The following is an 18,016-nucleotide window of genomic DNA, read 5'->3' as shown; positions in this document are numbered from 1 at the left end:
TTAACAACACAAACCTGTCAGCTTCTGCGTTTAAACAACGGAGAACGTGTAGAGAGAGTGAGTGTTTGTGCTACCGGTGTGTTTTAAGGAGCTGGGAGGAAACCAGAGAACTCCATGAGAGGAAACCCATGTGAACCCCACAAAGACAGTAACGTGAGCTCAGGATCGAAACACTCCATAGAAACCTTATATCGTTTTCTGAAAAAGTTCCGGATGGAACCATTTTAGGAAGCTAGAACCAGACCAGTCACCATCCAGATAACTTTTATATTTCTAAAAAAGAAAAAAGGCCACCAGAATGCAAATTAAAAATCAACTCGTGACGTGGCGTTCATGAACGAATCGTTCATTTTGAACAAATCTTTCATATGACTCTGGAACAACGAGCTGTCTCAGAGAGTGATTCTTTCATTTTTGACCGCGCATGCGCTGCAACATCCCTGTAGATTCTGTACAGGAAACAGAAATGATTAGTGCATGTTTCGAGTCCTCGGGTTCGAGTCGTTCGTTCTTCCCATGAACGCCGCATAGGCGATGCACCATGCAATACCGGAGACAGAAATGATTCGTTCACGTCTCGAGTCTTCGGGTTCGAGTCGTTATTCTTCTGATGACTGCCCCATAGGCAATGCACCATGCAGTACTGGAAACAGAAACGATTAGTTCACGTCTCGAGTCTTCGGGTTCGAGTCGTTCTTCGTCCCCATAGGCAATTCACCATGCAGTACCGGAAACGAGATGAACAAACGACTCGAACCCGAAGACTCGAGACGTGAACTAATCATTTCTGTTTCCGGGGAACAAACGTGGCTAATGTGACGCGACAAAAGAACGACTCGGGGTCGGGACGTGAGATGAGCTAACAGACTGCAGAGCCTTAAGACCCAGCTAAGCTATATTAATGAATCCTTTCTGTTTCTCATAATTCAGCCTCGGCTGCATTAACCTATAGCTTATTTGATAGTTTATTAAGTACTAGATGTGTTGATGAATTGAACATGTGACATTTTAATTATATTCTGCTGAAATGAACGAAATGAACCAAACGACTCGTCAAAAGATTCGTTCAATTTGCTGAACGAGATTCAAAGATCCGAGTCAGTAAAATGATCCGAACTTCCCATCACTACATTAAAGGGTTAACCGCCCACTCCGGCGTCATGACGTCATTTGTTGAAATTACCGGCCGTCTTTCTCTCTCACGCGCAGCTCCGTTACAGATTCCTGACCGGACTTCAAGCGACTGAGGAAATTTTTAATATTATTATTATTATTTTTTTCTTCCAAAATGGGAAACTTTCAGGTGGGAATCATTTAGTGTCTTCTTTTAAAAGCAGTGTTACAGCTCAGATTGAGTGCACTTTTCCTGAAACAGACATGCTCCGAGTTAATATTAGGCGATGACGTGTTCAGCAGGAGGTTTAAACACGCTCGGTTTATTTGTAAAGGGAATAAAAACACTCCAGACTGGAAGTGAGAGCGCATTCCTGACTTTTGGAAAAGTGCGCAGCTGAAGATGCCATGGATATCTCACCAAATCCTTACCGTAGGCATAAACCTACAGTCTGCGCATGCGTGCTAGATGCTGTAATGGTGATTAAATATTTGTGAATCTTTTAAAACATTATGAAAACATGACTTTTAGGCGTTTATATGAATGGCATTGTATAAAGGGGGGGATAACAAGAGGAAGGCGGTGTTTCCTCTGCGGAATTCCCGTTAGCTCTGAGCTGTGACTCAGGAGGGTGAGTGTGGAAAGCCAAATGGGCCATAACTCAGGAAGGAGAAAACAAGTTGTAGTCCAGTGGTTTTCAGTCGTGGTCCTTGCACATTTTGTATGTCTCATTTATTTAACACACCTGATTCAGATCATCAGCTTGTTAGGAGAAAGATTGATGATTTGAGCTGAGTTTGTCGGATATCGGAGATATACGAAATGTCCGCTGGGTATTGCGATCAATCTGGTGATTCGATTCGATTCTTATTTATATGGTTTTGATGTGATTTCGATTCGATTCAGTATTTCATTTAAAGTGTTAGTTTTGCAGACATGGACTCCATGTTTTAATATAAATACTGGTAACTGAAACCCTCCTACTTCGCTGTATTACTGAAATAGACGTCGACACGATGATGTTTAATTACTTTTTTACTTTGAGTAACAAACATTGTAACAAGGAATCATAAATATGTTCACACAATGCATACAAGGTAAGCACAAACTGCACATTACTGTAAAAATAAATAAATAAATAAATAAATAAATAAAAACATTGTAAACGTGCAACAGTGAAATTCATTAACAACTCGAAACAGGTTTAAGAAATTAAACCCGTTTTCAAAACTCAAACCGTGGACGATGCCGACATGTTCAGGACGAGAGGTGAACTACAGATAATATTCACATCCTCTCGAGTAAAGCACGCACTTTAAAGTGCACCTGTTATGGTTTTTCAGAGATTCCCTTTCATGTAGCGTGTGGTATACGTAGCTGTTTGTGAATGTCAAAAAGTCCGCAAAGTTTAAAAAAAAAAAAAAACAAAGCGCGTGACAAACGCCGTCATCGACTCGGAAAAGAAGGAATCGATTCTGAACAGCTGATACGAGTCGTTAGTGATTCCAGACTTACTTCCTGTACTAACCTACGTAGGTTTGTAGCAAAAACCCCCGTCTCTGGTCTTCATCGGCTGCTCGCTGAGAGTGGTAGACCGATCACGACAGACTGGGACGTCTGACCAATCAGAGCAGAGTATGCTCTCTGAAAGGAGGAGTTTAGAACGAATCGTTTAGGTCTTAGTGACGTTCGCCTGTGGCTGATTTTGTACAGCTGTGACACCCGATAATAAATAAAGTTTTGGCAGCGCTGCTTCGACACTCGTCTAAAATCCACGAATAGGAGGACGGCATATGATTGCACAAAGCGTATGTGATTTAAAATAAGATCAGATTGTTGAATTGTGGCAGCAGACAGAACAACTCTGTAACGCCTCACGAGTTATATTACGACAGGACAAAAAGGGACGCAACGTGGAACGAAACCGACGGTTAGTTACAGCTTCCAGGTGTGTCGCTAGCTAATTAGCACGCAAACGTTCTGTTCACGGAGTTAATTTATTATTATGACAACGTGAAACTACTTTCCCAGTTTAAATGCTACAGACCTGTGCTGTAGTAGCTAATTGTATCGTACGATCTGACACGAAGATTATAAGAAGTCTGTTTGAGAATTTCTTACTGGGATCATCTCCGTGATTCGCACGGTGTAAAACCGGCTTAATTAATACTAAAAGATTGTTTTAACACTTGTGTGTTTTTGCAGGTCAGATGCAGCTATGTCATTGTCTGCATTGTGTATTTTATATACTCTTATTGTCGTTCTTTTCTTTGTTTTGTATTAAATATCTATTAAGCTGTTTATGGACCCTTTGGCCTTCCACAGTTTGGGTGGCTTGAGCTTTGTGGTAAATGGATCAGTTAGGAATTGTGTTGTCAGGAGAGGGGGGGGAGGGGGGGGGGGGGCTTCACCAGAGACCCATTTGTTTTTCTTTGTTTTATCTCTTCTTCTTGTACAATAGCAGTGGGAGGCTCATGGTGGGGGGTGGGGGAGGGGTGAGAGCGATAATAAAGAATTAAAGTATTTTCATCATGTGACTTCTTGATTTCACAGCCAACAATTTTTCCTTATGAGGAGTTTGACGTCATGGCAGACATCAAGGCCATCCGCAAAGCCTGCAAGGGTTTAGGTGGGCTGTGTCTTTATTATTATTATTATTATTATTATTATTATTATTATTATTATTATTATTATTTACTAAAAATATTTTTTTAAATAAATGTGATTGTATGATTGAGGTGCCATTTATGTTCTGTAACTCCTAAAAATTAAACTTATTTTTCATGAAATCTAAGACAATATGCATTTAACATTTAAATAGTCAAAAATTGTAACAAAAGCAACATTAAACAGAGAGTGTGTGTGTGTGTGTGTGTGTGTGTGTGTGTGTGTGTGTGTCAGTAGATGGGTGGAGTTGTTTGTGGTCGTGTGTGTATAGCACAGAATTATAGGACAGCAAATACACAACGTGCGGTTAACTAGTATCCATGAGGAACATTAAGAACATTTTAATGAGTTACTAGATTTTTATTTATTTTTTTTTAAAAATGAATAATTTACTTTTAGTCTATAATTTGTGCAACAGGTTTGTACTTTCAAAGTGACCATTTTTTCCATTTATTCAAAATAAAATCTACAAACTGAGTGTTACAAATATAAACTTCAGACTAAAACATTACTCAGCTGTTTGTCCAATTATATAAGACTGAAAAGAACCCAACACACACACACACACACACAACCCAGAATATATATTATTCATTTAGGACCGTAGTTTAATTCTGTGCTTTTTGTGCATCCATAAAAATAACGCATAAATAATTATGTATGTATTAATGTGTATATATAAGTTTACATTATATAATAGTATTTATGCATGATTTTTTACGGATGCACAAAAAGCACTGAATTAAACTCCAGTCCTAAATGAATAATAAAAACTCCCTTTCACTGCACCTTGTGGTTTGTTACTCGCTGCCTTTAGGAATATTATTTTACTTGTGTTACTTTTAATTAGACATTACTGACCTTACTTGCGCTCCCACTACGAGTGAGGAGCAACGTGGCCTCGTTACTAATAGATCACTTCCGTTATGATAAACGGCAGAAGTTACACTGCAAGCGCGTAAATACAGCATGTAATGACAATAAACTTAAATTAAACTAGACCTCTTAAGCGACTTGCAGCAGTTTCTCCAACCCCTTACATTTTGTGGAGCATTTTGGATACAAGCATAAGTTTGTGCTCGTGCATCACCGTCGTGCTTCCGCGCTACACAAACTCCGCTTCATAAAGTTTTATCGTCTCCGCGGTGTTTAATATAAACCCCCCCCCCCCCCCCCCCCCCCCCGCCTTAGAGGACTTGGAGGTCGCACACGTTCTTCTCCAGTCACTTGATGATTTCGCCTCCGTCTGATGGTGACTGAGGTCGTGTTTGAAATAAAAGGTAACGTTGACATAAACGGTAAACTGAAGAAAGTCAGTGTCGGGGACTCTGGGTATCTGCTAAAGCTAGCGCTGTCGCATTATGACGTCAAGCGCCGTCGACTAGGAAGCGGCTTATACTTCCGGTTAGTAAAAAACCCGCCAGTGTTATATCTGAGACGATATTACCGTTCTAAAATCCACACACTAGACGGTAGAGTACGCAGTGCATAGTGTAAGTGTACAGGACGTCATTTGGAACACGACTTGAGTATTTACTCTCCGTAGCTTTTTTACTTTTCGGAACAGAAGTAACATAATGAGTAAATCTCCCCCGTGCCGCTGCAGACCAACTAATCGCTAATGAGATTCATTGACAACGATTTTCATCATCGATTTTATCGATGACTTGTTGCAGCTCTAACCACAAATAAAACGCACAAAAATGACCTTCCCACGCTCTTCGGGAAATTTGGATGATGCAACTTCCTGTTTATCTCGTGGAACATTCCATGTGAGAGGCAAATGGCACGTCACTGAACTCACCAACAGAATGTGTAACGTTAAAGCAGATACACACGTATATGTGTGACGTGTTGATATAAGAAGTGCTACACGATGAACCTCTTTTTTTTAAATTTTTTTTTTAGTTTGTATAAGAGATGAAAGAGATTTTATACTCGTTTCATTTTTAAACACGCTTCAGACTTTCACCAAAACAGTAGATTTAGTCGAATTCTGTTCCTCAGCTTTCTGAAACCTGCGTGTTGTGTTTTGTTTTTTTCCTGTTCTATAACTCATAGTGTGGAATCTACGCTAATGTGTTTTAATAGCGTCGCACGCTAGCTCGGGGCTGTCGTTTAGAGCGTGTAAATTCTGCTCACGTGGAATTGATCGATTTCATTCAGTGAACGTGTTCTTCCGGGAACTTTTATATCAGATAAACATGACCCAAGTCTTAGTGTTTTAAAAGGACAACAGTGTCTTCTGTTCCATCTTATTTTCTTCCTCATTCTTTCAGGCACTGATGAGAAAGCCATCATTGGAATCCTGGCTAATCGCTGTGCGGCTCAGCGCTTGGAGATAAAGCAGGCTTACTTCGAGAAATACGATGACGTGAGTCTGAACTTTATCTGTGATTGTGTACAGAAGGATGTTCTGGAGGTGTTGGTTAATTATCCGTAGCAGCGGTACTGACAGTAGTGCAGGTGCAGCTCATAACTTTATGTTATTGTTTCTATAGTAACAGCTTCTACAGGTAGGTGTCTGGCGGACGGTCCACATGAATGGATTTAAAAAAAACCATGGTGTTATTTATTAAAGAAAAACGTGCGATCGTCGGGACGGTGAAGTTTTCTGCAATCAGATGTTTGTTTAATATTTAAGGAAGGAGTCTCCAGTGTCAGCGCTCGGTAACAGTCAGTGATTTTACCGACACGGGAAGATTTTACGCTGTTTGTGGTGTCTTGGTAACATGACAAGCTGCATTTTTTTTTTTTTGTGTCTTATTAACTTCAAGCGAAAGAATATAAGAGAGGCCGCTGAGGGAACGGCTGTTTATAGCTGCTCTAACGTAAGTGATGAGAGAAACTAACTTGCTTTGTGTCAAAATTAAATGTAACTATAAACGGATAAAAAGTATTATTAACATTTAAAAAAAAAAAAAATTACTCTGTTAAAAGATTCAATTTACAGTGCACAAGCATTTAAAACGCCCGTTTCACCATCAGGGCAATAATTAAGAAATTCCAGTCGACTGGAAATGTTATGAATCGACCTGGAATTGGACGTGTGTCTGTATCGTCTCAACGCACTGTGAAGAGGACGGTCCGAGTGGATAAAAATCTCCAAGGATCACAGCTGGAGAATTGTAGAAGTTAGTCGTGTCTTGGGGTCAGAAAGTCTCCAAACCTACAATCTGAAGACACCGACATCACCACAAGCTGTTTGGAAGGGTTTGAAGAAAAAAGCCTCTACTCTCATCCAAAAACAAACTCGAGCGTCTTCAGTGTGCAGACACTACTGGAACTTCAAATGGGATCGGGTTCTACGGTCAGATGAAACCAGAATAGAGCTTTTTGGTAATAAACACAGACGAGGTTTTGGAGCACACAGAGAGGTAGCCGTATGGAAAAGTCCCTCATGCCCACGGTTAAATATGGAGGAGGATCTTTAATGTTATGGGGCCGTGGTTGGATCTTCCAGCAGGACGATGATCCAAAACATCATCCGAATCAACACAGAAATGGTTTACTGACCACAAAATCAAGGTCCTGCCCTGACCATCCCAGTCCCCTGACCTGAACCCCATAGAACACCTGTGGGGTGAACTGAAGAGGAGAGTCCACCAGCGGGGACCTCGAAATGTGAAGGATCTGGAGAGATTCTGTATGGAGGAACGCTCTCAGATCCCTCGCCATGTATTCTCCAACCTCATCAGGCGTTATAGGAGAAGACTCGGAGCTGATATCTCAGCAAAGGGAGGCAGCACAAAATATTGACTAAAAGGGTGACAATAATTGTTGCACACCTATATTAACAAAGATATATATATATATATATATATTTTTTTTTTTTTTGCATGAGAGCAGAGTATTTTTGTGAATTTTTTTAACAAAAGATCAAAAGGTTAAATTTTTCACAGCCTTCTTTGCTCATATTTCCCAAGGGTGCCAATATTATTAGAGGGCACTGTAAATATATAATTTGACAAAGTTAGAATGCTTCTACAAGGAAGAATTGCAAAATATTGCTGAGTCAAGACGCGCCAAACTGAATGACTCTTATCCCAAAAAGACTGAATGCTGTAATAAAATCTAAAGGTGCTTCAAATAAGTATTAGTTTAGGGGTGTGCACACTTACGCAACCAGGTCACTGCACATTTAAAAAAAAAACAACAACATCTTATTGTTTTTCACTTTAATTAATAGGTTAAAATTTCACAGTAAATGTGAGAAAGGTTCTGACATGATTTATCTTGGTTTCAGTTTTTTACATCACAAAAACCTGACATTTTAACAGGGGTGTGTAGACTTTTATTTATTTATTTATTTATTTATTTATTTATTTTTAGTGATTATGGCTGGGTGATGTGATGTAATATGTTCATCATGATTTTTTTTGTATTATGTCATAATATACTTTTTGATCATATCAAGGATATCGTGAATTTTATTTAAAATAATTTTTTTAGAATATATAAAATTATAAACTAAATGGAAGCAGCTGATTTGAAGTTAAAATGCTGTGCTTAATGAATAAAAAGGGTCAATTATTTATATATATATATATATATATATATATATATATATATATATATATATATATATAAAATATATATATATATATATATATATATATATATATATATATATATATATATATATATATATATATATATATATAATATATATAAATGTCCAGATTATTTATTGTTATATATATATATATATATATATATATATATATATATATATATATATATATATATATATATATATATATATATATATATATATATATATATATATATATAAAGAACAATAAATAATCTGGACATTTATTTTTATATATATATATATATATATATATATATATATATATATATATATATATATATATATATATAAAAATGTCCAGATTATTTATTGTTCTTATTATTGCTTTTAAGTGGTTTTAAGTTATCATTTAAAATGCAATTTTTCTAAAAAAAAATTATAATAAAATTTGTACATATTAAATTATCTATTATTATTATTATTATTATTATTATTATTATTATTAATTGTTTTAATTGTTTGTTAGGAAACCTATATATCACGATACAAACGGTGCACGCTAGAGATTTTGTCATATCGCCTTGCCCCCAGTAGTGACCGATGAGCATTTCATTACGTCGATTAAAAAAAACCCTGAGATCTTGACGTACGAGGCATTTATTATCTGTAGCTCTTACGTTATTAAATCCTGATCTGAGCAGAAACATGTAAAGGAGAGCTTCAGGAGGAACAGAAAGAACGTGAGGAGTGTAAAGCGGTGCGTCTCTGTGCTTTGTGACGTGTTCAGGAGCTGGTGGATGTGCTGAAGAGCGAGCTGTCGGGGAATTTCGAGAACGCCATCCTCGCCATGCTGGACCCGCCACACGTGTTCGCCGTGAAGGAGCTGCGCAAGGCGATGAAAGGAGCGGGCACCGACGAGGACGTCCTGGTGGAGATCCTCTGCACTGCCACCAACGCTGTACGTCTCGGAATCATGAGAAACGTTCTGTTTACTTTGCAGGTTAAAGGTACGTTCATACATACTGCGACTCGCAGCGACCGGAGACCGTTCATTTTCCGTGAGGGCTGGAGACTCCCGGTGACGTGAGCGACGACAGCGACTAGGTGTGGGCGTGTCCGGTGGCGCGACAGAGTTGAGAAAAGTTGAACTTTATGTAAATTCGGAGCGATTTGGTGCAGCGACTACCGATGGGAGCGAAGACGGTAGAGCGCACGTGATCCGCCATGCTGCCCGCGAGTCCCCGTTGTTTCGTGGACCCGGAAAGCTTTCGCTTCCGTCGCAGACAGACGAAACAAAGCCGGTTTGTTCTCGAAAATTCGAATGCTAGTTGCGCCACCCAAGGATGAATATTAGTTACTACGGCAACCAGTAGTAGGAACGTGACCGTAGCATAAGAGCGATAGGACCCTCGTGGGTTGTGTGGTCATGTTGTAGCTGTGGCTCGGAACGAGCTGAGGATATTGATGATATTTTAGCCGGAACGTGTTCCCCGTCTTTTACAGAAATCTTCTTCTACTGCTTAAATAAAACGGCAGTGCGAGGTTTCATTCTTTTCTTAGGGGACTGTTAAGAATGCTGTTGTGTATCAAGACCCTGGATTTACAGCACGAGGTTTTGTTTACAAATTTATCTGAGCTAACGTTTGACCGCGAGTGAAGTCACAGCAAGTTTTTCCCGACTTTATAAACATCTGTATCTAACAATATTCCGAAGTAAAGCTTCAAATACCCGTATTTGTCTAGCAAATTTTTTTACAACGTCATAATTCTAATGCACTCATAAATTGTTTTGTTGTTGTTGTATTTGACTATTTCATCTCTCACTTCCGGCAGGATATTGCTACTTACAAAGAAACCTACTTCCAAGGTAGGGACAGATATATGTCTATATGTATATATGTATATTAAAGCCACTGTGTTATCACTACAGATCTGTTATTATCCATGTAGGTCATGTGACGGATCCACATTGTGATTCGGTTTAGTGTTACAGATTAGGTTTTCTTTTTAATCAGCTTGGACAGTTTTATTGTCATTCTAGCCGTATACAAGTAGAACGAAATATTCTCCTAGACCTCGGTGCAACGTTACACACAGCATGTAGTGCAAATTATTATTATTATTATTTTTTTTCCCCCAAAATGGACAGGACAACGACGTAAAAGATAATAAATAAACGCGGCGTAAGAATCTGTACGATGAGGACAATATATGAGCACAACATACAGCACAGCCATTATAATCCTGAATACACGGCTGTCCGTACGTCTGTGTAAATACCGATCTCATATGAGCTGTGTTTATCCTCATTGTTCGACACGCAGGCAGAAAAAAGCGGAGCGCTTTGTCTCTGAAGTTGAATATGTACCTCTGGGTTTATGTCTCTAAGCGCTCGGGGTGTCGGGTTTCGGTTCGCAGGGTGACGGGTATCGGCCTGCTCGATGTTCTAACTCTAATCATCTTCTCTGCAGTGCATGAGCGGGATCTGGAGGCAGATATCGCCGGAGACACGAGCGGTGATGTCAGGAGGCTGCTCACTCTGCTCCTCGAGGTACACACACCTTCTACAGGGCCATTAAAAAAGAAAAAAAATATCATTGTTTCACACTATCCGTCGTGACCCAGATGAGGACGGGTTCGCTTCCGAGTCCGGTTCCTCTCAAGGTTTCTTCTTCAGATCATCTCGGAGTTTTTCCCTCACCGCCGTCTCCACCGTCTCGCCCGATAGGGATAAATCCACACGCTTAAAATCTGTGTTTATATGTTTCTGTAAATGTGCTCTGAGACAACGTCCACTGTTAAAAGCGCTACACGAATAAAACCGAATTGAATTAATTATTCGGGAATAAATCCGTAACATAGAGAACAAGGTCGTAATATCTGATCTCCCGACGAAAAGGTTACAATATATCAAGAATAAGGTTGTAATATTTTGCGAGAAAGTTGTAATGTTACTAGAATAAAGTTGTCATATTTTAAAACCAAAGTCAAAATATCTGATATTATGAGAGAGAATTTTTTTATTCTCGAAATATAAACCTTTTTTTTTTTCTTGTAATATCAGATATCACAAATTTGTTCTTGATATTTCAGATTTTTTTTTTTTTTTTAAAGAAAAAAAGACGTTATTTTCAAAATATTGCAACTTTTTCTCCGTAATATCGGACATGACGTTTTCTCGATATATTGAAACCTTTTTCTCATGACATCAAGATATTACAACGTTTCTCGAAATATTACGACCTTTTTTTTTTTTAGAAATTTTGTATTTTTAATTTCTAAACTCTGTCTCTAAAACGCCGTCGTAACCTTCTGATTCTCTCAGGAAAGCCACTGAGTCCGCTGTGTGGAGTGAAACCGAGATCTCTCTGACTGTCGCTTTCCTGAACCCCCTCCCTCGTCCTCCAAACCTGCCAGATCTGATTACAGACCGGGGTTCAGTAACACACAGCAGACTGAAGGCCTGTGTTTCACTTTCCTGTTAATGAATGACTGTAATGCTTCACTTCACTTTCCTGCAGTGAAGAGGTCAGGCACCGGTTTCTGTACACAGGGGTGAACAGATCAGCAGCCCAGCTGCGCAGGATAATCCCGTTTCTGGACTGTTAACAACCAGAGAAGCCACTTTCTAGCCTTGGCAAATTCCTGGCAACCAAAACACGCCCAAGTAGTCCTCATTGCAGAACAAATATTCCAGGGGGTAGAGCCGGACCGGATCTAGCTCCTCCTACTTGGGCAGAATCAAAATCAAAACATGCAAGGGGGTGGAGTTGGATCAGATCTAGCTCCTCCTACTTGGGCAGAATCAAAATCAAAACATGCAGGGGGTGGAGTTGGATCGGATCTAGCTCCTCCTACCTGGGAAGACTCAAAATCAAAACATGCAAGGGGGTGGAGTTGGATCAGATCTAGCTCCTCCTGCCTGGGAAGACTCAAAATCAAAACATGCAAGGGGGTGGAGTTGGACCGGATCTAGCTCCTCCTACTTGGGCAGAATCAAAATCAAAACATGCAAGGGGGTGGAGTTGGACCGGATCTAGCTCCTCCTACTTGGGCAGAATGAAAATCAAAACATGCAAGGGGGTGGAGTTGGACTGGATCTAGCTCCTCCTACCTGGGAAGACTCAAAATCAAAACATGCAAGGGGGTGGAGTTGGACCGGATCTAGCTCCTCCTACTTGGGCAGAATCAAAATCAAAACATGCAGGGGGTGGAGTTGGACCGGATCTAGCTCCTCCTACCTGGGAAGACTCAAAATCAAAACATGCAGGGGGTGGAGTTGGACCGGATCTAGCTCCTCCTACCTGGGAAGACTCAAAATCAAAACATGCAAGGGGGTGGAGTTGGACCGGATCTAGCTCCTCCTACTTGGGCAGAATCAAAATCAAAACATGCAGGGGGTGGAGTTGGACCGGATCTAGCTCCTCCTACTTGGGCAGAATCAAAATCAAAACATGCAGGGGGTGGAGTTGGACCGGATCTAGCTCCTCCTACCTGGGAAGACTCAAAATCAAAACATGCAGGGGGTGGAGTTGGACCGGATCTAGCTCCTCCTACCTGGGAAGACTCAAAATCAAAACATGCAGGGGGTGGAGTTGGACCGGATCTAGCTCCTCCTACCTGGGCAGACTTAAAATAAGAAAGTCCAGTGTGAGTCAATGTGTTTCAGGACAAACAGAAGTTCTGTGATTTCAACTTGGAACCTTCCAACCACAGAACCTTACATTTACATTGATCTAAAGCATCGTGTAAATGAGGCGGGACACAAAAACACACCCGGTTCCACCTGCAGCTTTGTTTGTGGTTCTGGAATTTAAATTCACAACTTGTAACCACAGAGCTACCGTACCACTGTGCTAACTGACTAACATGTAAGGAATAAAACACACAGAGGCATGCTTTTATAGGAAATGAATCAGCAGCGCCGGGGTGTGATGAAGCAGAGTTCCTGCTACATGCCCTGAAGTCTTTTATTCCTCTTACAGTAATTTATCAACAATTCACAGTGACAAATTTAGGACTCATTAAGAGTGAATAAACTGCATTGTGATTTTCATCTTGTACGTATGTATGCTCTTCTCTCCCTCTATCGTGTGCGGTGAAATAATTTCAGAGTGTGCTTCTGCAATCTTTCTTTAAGGGAAATCGAGATGAGAGTTATGAAGTGGACGAGGCTCTGGCTGAACAAGACGCCATGTCACTGTTCGAGGTAGGACCTGTTTTTCACCATCATGGTTTAAATTTTTTTTTATATAACCCTTTTATATAGATCGGGGCCGGGGGGTGGGCGGGGGGCTATCGAAAGGGGGCTTTAGTTACAAAAGGTTGTGAACTTCTCTTCTATGACAATGCTGCTTTAAATGCACATAGTGCCACTAGTGGGCGCTGTTGTGTGCCTACAGGTCATTTACTGTATAAGCTGCAGTTAACATTGTTACATTATGAGGAAAAATATCTTTATTTATTTTTGTTTGTTTGTGTGTTTTTTTTTTTTTATTATCTCTGTTTAACTAATCTATCAATATCTGGTAAACGTTTTTGGCTAAAAATCAGGAAATATTATGATCAAGTGACTGAGTGTAAATAAAAAACGATTTCCGTCACATCCCCAGGCCGGAGAGGGCTGCTTCGGCACAGACGAGTCGACGTTCAGCTACATCCTGGCCACCAGGAACTACCTGCAGCTCCAGGCCACGTTCAAAACCTACGAATCTGTGAGTGTGTCGTAACACGGCCTGAATACCAAAAGCGTCTCTCTGCTGTCTCGTGTCCGAGAGAGCCGTCACTCACAGATCGTGTTTCATCCCCAAACTGTCTTAGATTTCTGGAACGGAGATTCTGGATGCCATCGAGAACGAAACTTCAGGAACGCTGAAGAAGTGTTACATCGCGCTGGGTGAGCATTAAAGATGAACGTAGGACAGCCGTCTGTGCTGAACGAGGACCGAGCGCTTGCCGGTGACCTTAAGGTTCTACGGGGGTGTCAAAATTTATTGGCACTCCAGTACACTGGCGCGTAATATTAAAACTGGATCATAGATAATACACTGTTAAATGTTGAATCCTTAAGGGTTGCTTGCTTGTCTCTCTGTGGGTTCACTTAAAGGTTCTGTGTAGATCCCTACAACAGGGTTTCCTATCGGAAAGGTTCCTACGTACGACCATTTTAGAAGATTAGAACCTGTAATTATCCAATGAACCCTTAAAGAACCTCGAAACATTTCTTTATCCTAATTGTTTTTGCCTGACACGTTCTAGGTCTGAAGAAGAAACTAATTAGCAGGATGTACCACACACTTCAGCAAAGAAATGTTTAGAAACAAGTTCTTAAAAGGTATTCTAAGTGTTTCTAGCTTCGGGAAAAAAAAGAGCTCTTTTTTTTTATAGGAACCCTTTTTGAGAGGAACCCACAGTTATAGGGTTCTACGTGGAACTTTTAAGGGTTCCTCCTGAGGGAAATTTGAAGGACTGTTAAGGGTTCAAGATGTTTTAAGAGTATACACTCTTGGTGGGGAGGCGGAGGAATCATTCAATAAGGTTTGATTTCAAAATGAAATGCTTCCACATGGAACCATTTCTCATCGTGAAACACGTTGTCCTAGGGTTCTACACAAAACCAGTACGGGTTCCTCCAGAGGGACAGATGAAGTACCATTAAGGGTTCTATATATTTTAGAGAAAACCGTTGTTAAGGATTCACTGAATAATTAAAGGTTCTTGGCTTCCAAAAATTGGTTCTACATGGAACCCTTTCTTATTGTGAAACACGTTGTCCTAGGGTTCTGCACAAAACCATTACGGGTTCCTCCAGAGGGACAGATGAAGTACCATTAAGGGTTCTATATATTTTAGAGAAGAGTTTTTAAGGATTCGTTGAATAATTAAAGGTTCTTGGCTTCCAAAAATTGGTTCTACATGGAACCCTTTCTTATTGTGAAACACGTTGTCCTAGGGTTCTACACAAAACCAGTACGGGTTCCTCCAGAGGGACAGATGAAGTACCATTAAGGGTTCTATATATTTTAGAGAAGAGTTTTTAAGGATTCGTTGAATAATTAAAGGTTCTTGGCTTCCAAAAATTGGTTCTACATGGAACCCTTTCTGATAGGCAAACACTTTGCCATAGGGTTCTACATAGAGAAGGTTTAAGGGTTCCGTTAGAGGGACAACCAAAGTTTGCACTACAATAAAGCCAGCACCAGGTTTTCGCTCACCGTCATAAGCCGGTGGCACTCGGGCCACGCCGGAGTGTTGATTGGTGGGCTGAACGTTGTCATATTCGGTATATAAACGCGTTATTACCTGCGTCTGTTCCTACAGTGCGATGTGCTAAGAATCCGCAGCTGTATTTCGCTCGGCGTCTGAACGCAGCCATGAAGGGAGCAGGCACTGACGAGGACACCCTCGTTCGCATCATCGTCGGCCGCTCCGAGGTAGGACCCCTAACCTCACGCGTAATGTTAGAACCTGCACTATTCCTTTAAAACGTCTTTCGTATGCCACCGCACCCAAACCTGCCACGCTTTCGTATCGCACGTTTACCGAATCCCACCCCTGACGTGCCGGATCTCTGTGCTTCCCAGATCGACCTGGAGACGATTAAGGACATGTACCTGGAGAAATACGACGTGCCACTGAAGGAAGCCATCAGCTCGGAGTGCGGCGGAGACTTCAAGCGCCTCCTGGTGGCCATCTGCCATTAAGGCAGTGAAAGAAAAGAATCAGATGCTTGGGTTAATAAGGAGAAACTAACTAACACAACTGACCCTGGGTCCTAGTGCACACATGTCCAGTTCAACACTATCCCTACAGTAGTTCTGATGTGGTATTTAGTGCAAATCCTGACCTGGCGCTCAGATAGGCTGTGAACAAAACACTGTTTTGAAGGTGCATGAAGAAAGTACATATGATCTCTATTTAAAAAAAAACAACAACAAAAAATCATTTTTAAGGTGAAAATGTAACAAAGGTCAAAGGTTAACCAGCACAACCAGTGGAAAGTTAACTCTATATCCATTAAGTAATGCTAAAATATGATCTGTAATACTAATAATACAATGCCAGTATGTTTGTTTTACGTTATTTTGTCATAATTCCATGCCTGATCTATTTTTGGAAAAGATTGTGAAGCGCCCCTATTTCTCGCTCTCTATCTAGGATGACCGCGCCTCTTCATACCGAACTTGAACATGCTTCGGCGAGTGAAAACAATTTTGCTATGCAGTTTTAATTTGCCTGTCAGCTGCGAACGATAAAGAATCACGAAGGACACGAGTGAAGTACAAAAAAAAAAAAGAACCTTTCATACGTAATTTTCAATCAGACATTTTATAACACAAAAAAAAACACAAAACACCGGGTCGTGAAGTAAGAAAGTCGATGTCGCGTAGCTTTAGCTTTTTCAACTAACCATGATCAGCCTTGTTTTCCTCATTGTATACTAACACAAATATAATATATTTTTAACGTATTAGTATGTTATATTTTACATCGTAAATTATATTTAGTCACAGCTTATAGCTTTAATGGTAAAAATAGTCTTAATGGCACTGTTGGGATGAGTAATGTCACGCGGTGGTCCGCTGTGGTCTTTTTAAAATACCTGTCACATTCTCGATATAAAAAAATGGCAGCTGGGTTTTTAACAACTAGATTTTAATTAGTTCAACTGGATCGTCCTTTACTTCCTGCGGCAAAGCAGGACGTCAGCGAGCTAATATGTTGTAGCTGTTTTACACAAGAACGACGTCACTCCACGGGACCAGGCACTATCTTATGGAAAGACCAAAACGTTGACTGATGAAATAAACACATCCAAGAATTTAAATATCCCAATAAAATATTAACAGAAATTGTAACATTTTGTTCTCCTGGCGTTTGTTGTCGTATCTCTTGCCAGACTCACGTTGCTGTGTGTAATCCAAAATAACTTGCACTTCAATGATCACAGCGTAGAATTTCCAAAACATGTATACGCTCACCATCCACGTTATTAGGAACAAGTGCAGTTATCTAATCAGCCAATCACGGGGCAGCAGTACAATGCATAAACTCATGCAGATACAGGTCAAGAGCTTCAATTAATGTTCACATCAAACATCAGAATGAAGACCAAGTCTGATCTCTGTGACCTCATAACCGAGGTGTCAGACGGGATGGTTTGAGTATTTCAGCAGCCGCTGATCTGGGGTTTTCACACATGACCGTCTCGTGAGTTCACACTTATGAATGGAGTGAACGGGGCGAGCGGAGGGTCTGCAGGCTGAAACAGCTTGTTGATGGGAGAGATCCGAGGAGGAGGATGACCAGACTGTTCTGAGCTGACAGGAAGGATATCATCACTCTTTACATCCACGGTGAGCAGGAAAGCATCTCGGCACGCACAGCACAACACATCAAACCTTGAGGTAAAGAGCAAATCAAACACAAAACAAGCGTTAAAATTGACCTAAAGAAAAAAGAACTACTACAAGGAACAAAATTGTAGCACGAATTAAGTAATAAAATGAATACATCAACAAATCACGTGCACTTTTAACACTTTTTTTTTTGTTTTGAAGCAAACCTCGGCTAACGTTATTTAATTTAGCTTTAAAATGGACCTGGATCACTTTCCGTCGGTTCTGACACTGATGATATTTCCTACGTAAACATATTTCCTAAGAACACTTGAAACAACTCCCGGAACTTCCTGCCAC

General features: G+C 40.3%; 1 protein-coding gene across 2 annotated transcripts; it reads left to right on the top strand.

The window, feature by feature from the left end:
- Positions 1–1,145: 1,145 nt before the first annotated feature.
- On the top strand, positions 1,146–17,176 carry anxa13 (annexin A13). Of its 2 annotated transcripts, XM_017481805.2 has the most exons (12): positions 1,146–1,303; positions 3,668–3,743; positions 6,061–6,155; positions 6,559–6,612; positions 9,106–9,276; positions 10,152–10,185; positions 10,790–10,869; positions 13,459–13,527; positions 13,931–14,032; positions 14,139–14,214; positions 15,639–15,751; positions 15,902–17,176. In XM_017481805.2, the coding sequence occupies exons 1-12, from the start codon at positions 1,289–1,291 to the stop codon at positions 16,019–16,021; spliced, it is 1,005 nt and encodes a 334-aa protein (XP_017337294.1). In that variant the 5' UTR covers positions 1,146–1,288; the 3' UTR covers positions 16,022–17,176. The 2 variants fall into 2 exon arrangements, with proteins under 2 accessions (XP_017337294.1, XP_017337304.1); XM_017481815.3 differs by lacking the exon at positions 6,559–6,612.
- The last annotated feature ends 840 nt before the right edge of the window (positions 17,177–18,016 follow it).

Source organism: Ictalurus punctatus, chromosome 1, assembly GCF_001660625.3.
Source record: "Ictalurus punctatus breed USDA103 chromosome 1, Coco_2.0, whole genome shotgun sequence".
Classification (NCBI taxonomy): domain Eukaryota; kingdom Metazoa; phylum Chordata; class Actinopteri; order Siluriformes; family Ictaluridae; genus Ictalurus; species Ictalurus punctatus.
The sequence above is the reverse complement of the archived record's forward strand: the minus strand, read 5'-3'. Positions and strand labels throughout refer to the sequence as shown.

What these genes read in the sequence shown, in the direction of transcription:
- anxa13 (XM_017481805.2), top strand. An exon ending in CAAAGAAACCTACTTCCAAG is followed by an intron (nt 10,186 to 10,789) that starts GTAGGGACAGAT and finishes TCTTCTCTGCAG; the next exon opens with TGCATGAGCGGGATCTGGAG. An exon ending in TGCTCACTCTGCTCCTCGAG is followed by an intron (nt 10,870 to 13,458) that starts GTACACACACCT and finishes TCTTTCTTTAAG; the next exon opens with GGAAATCGAGATGAGAGTTA.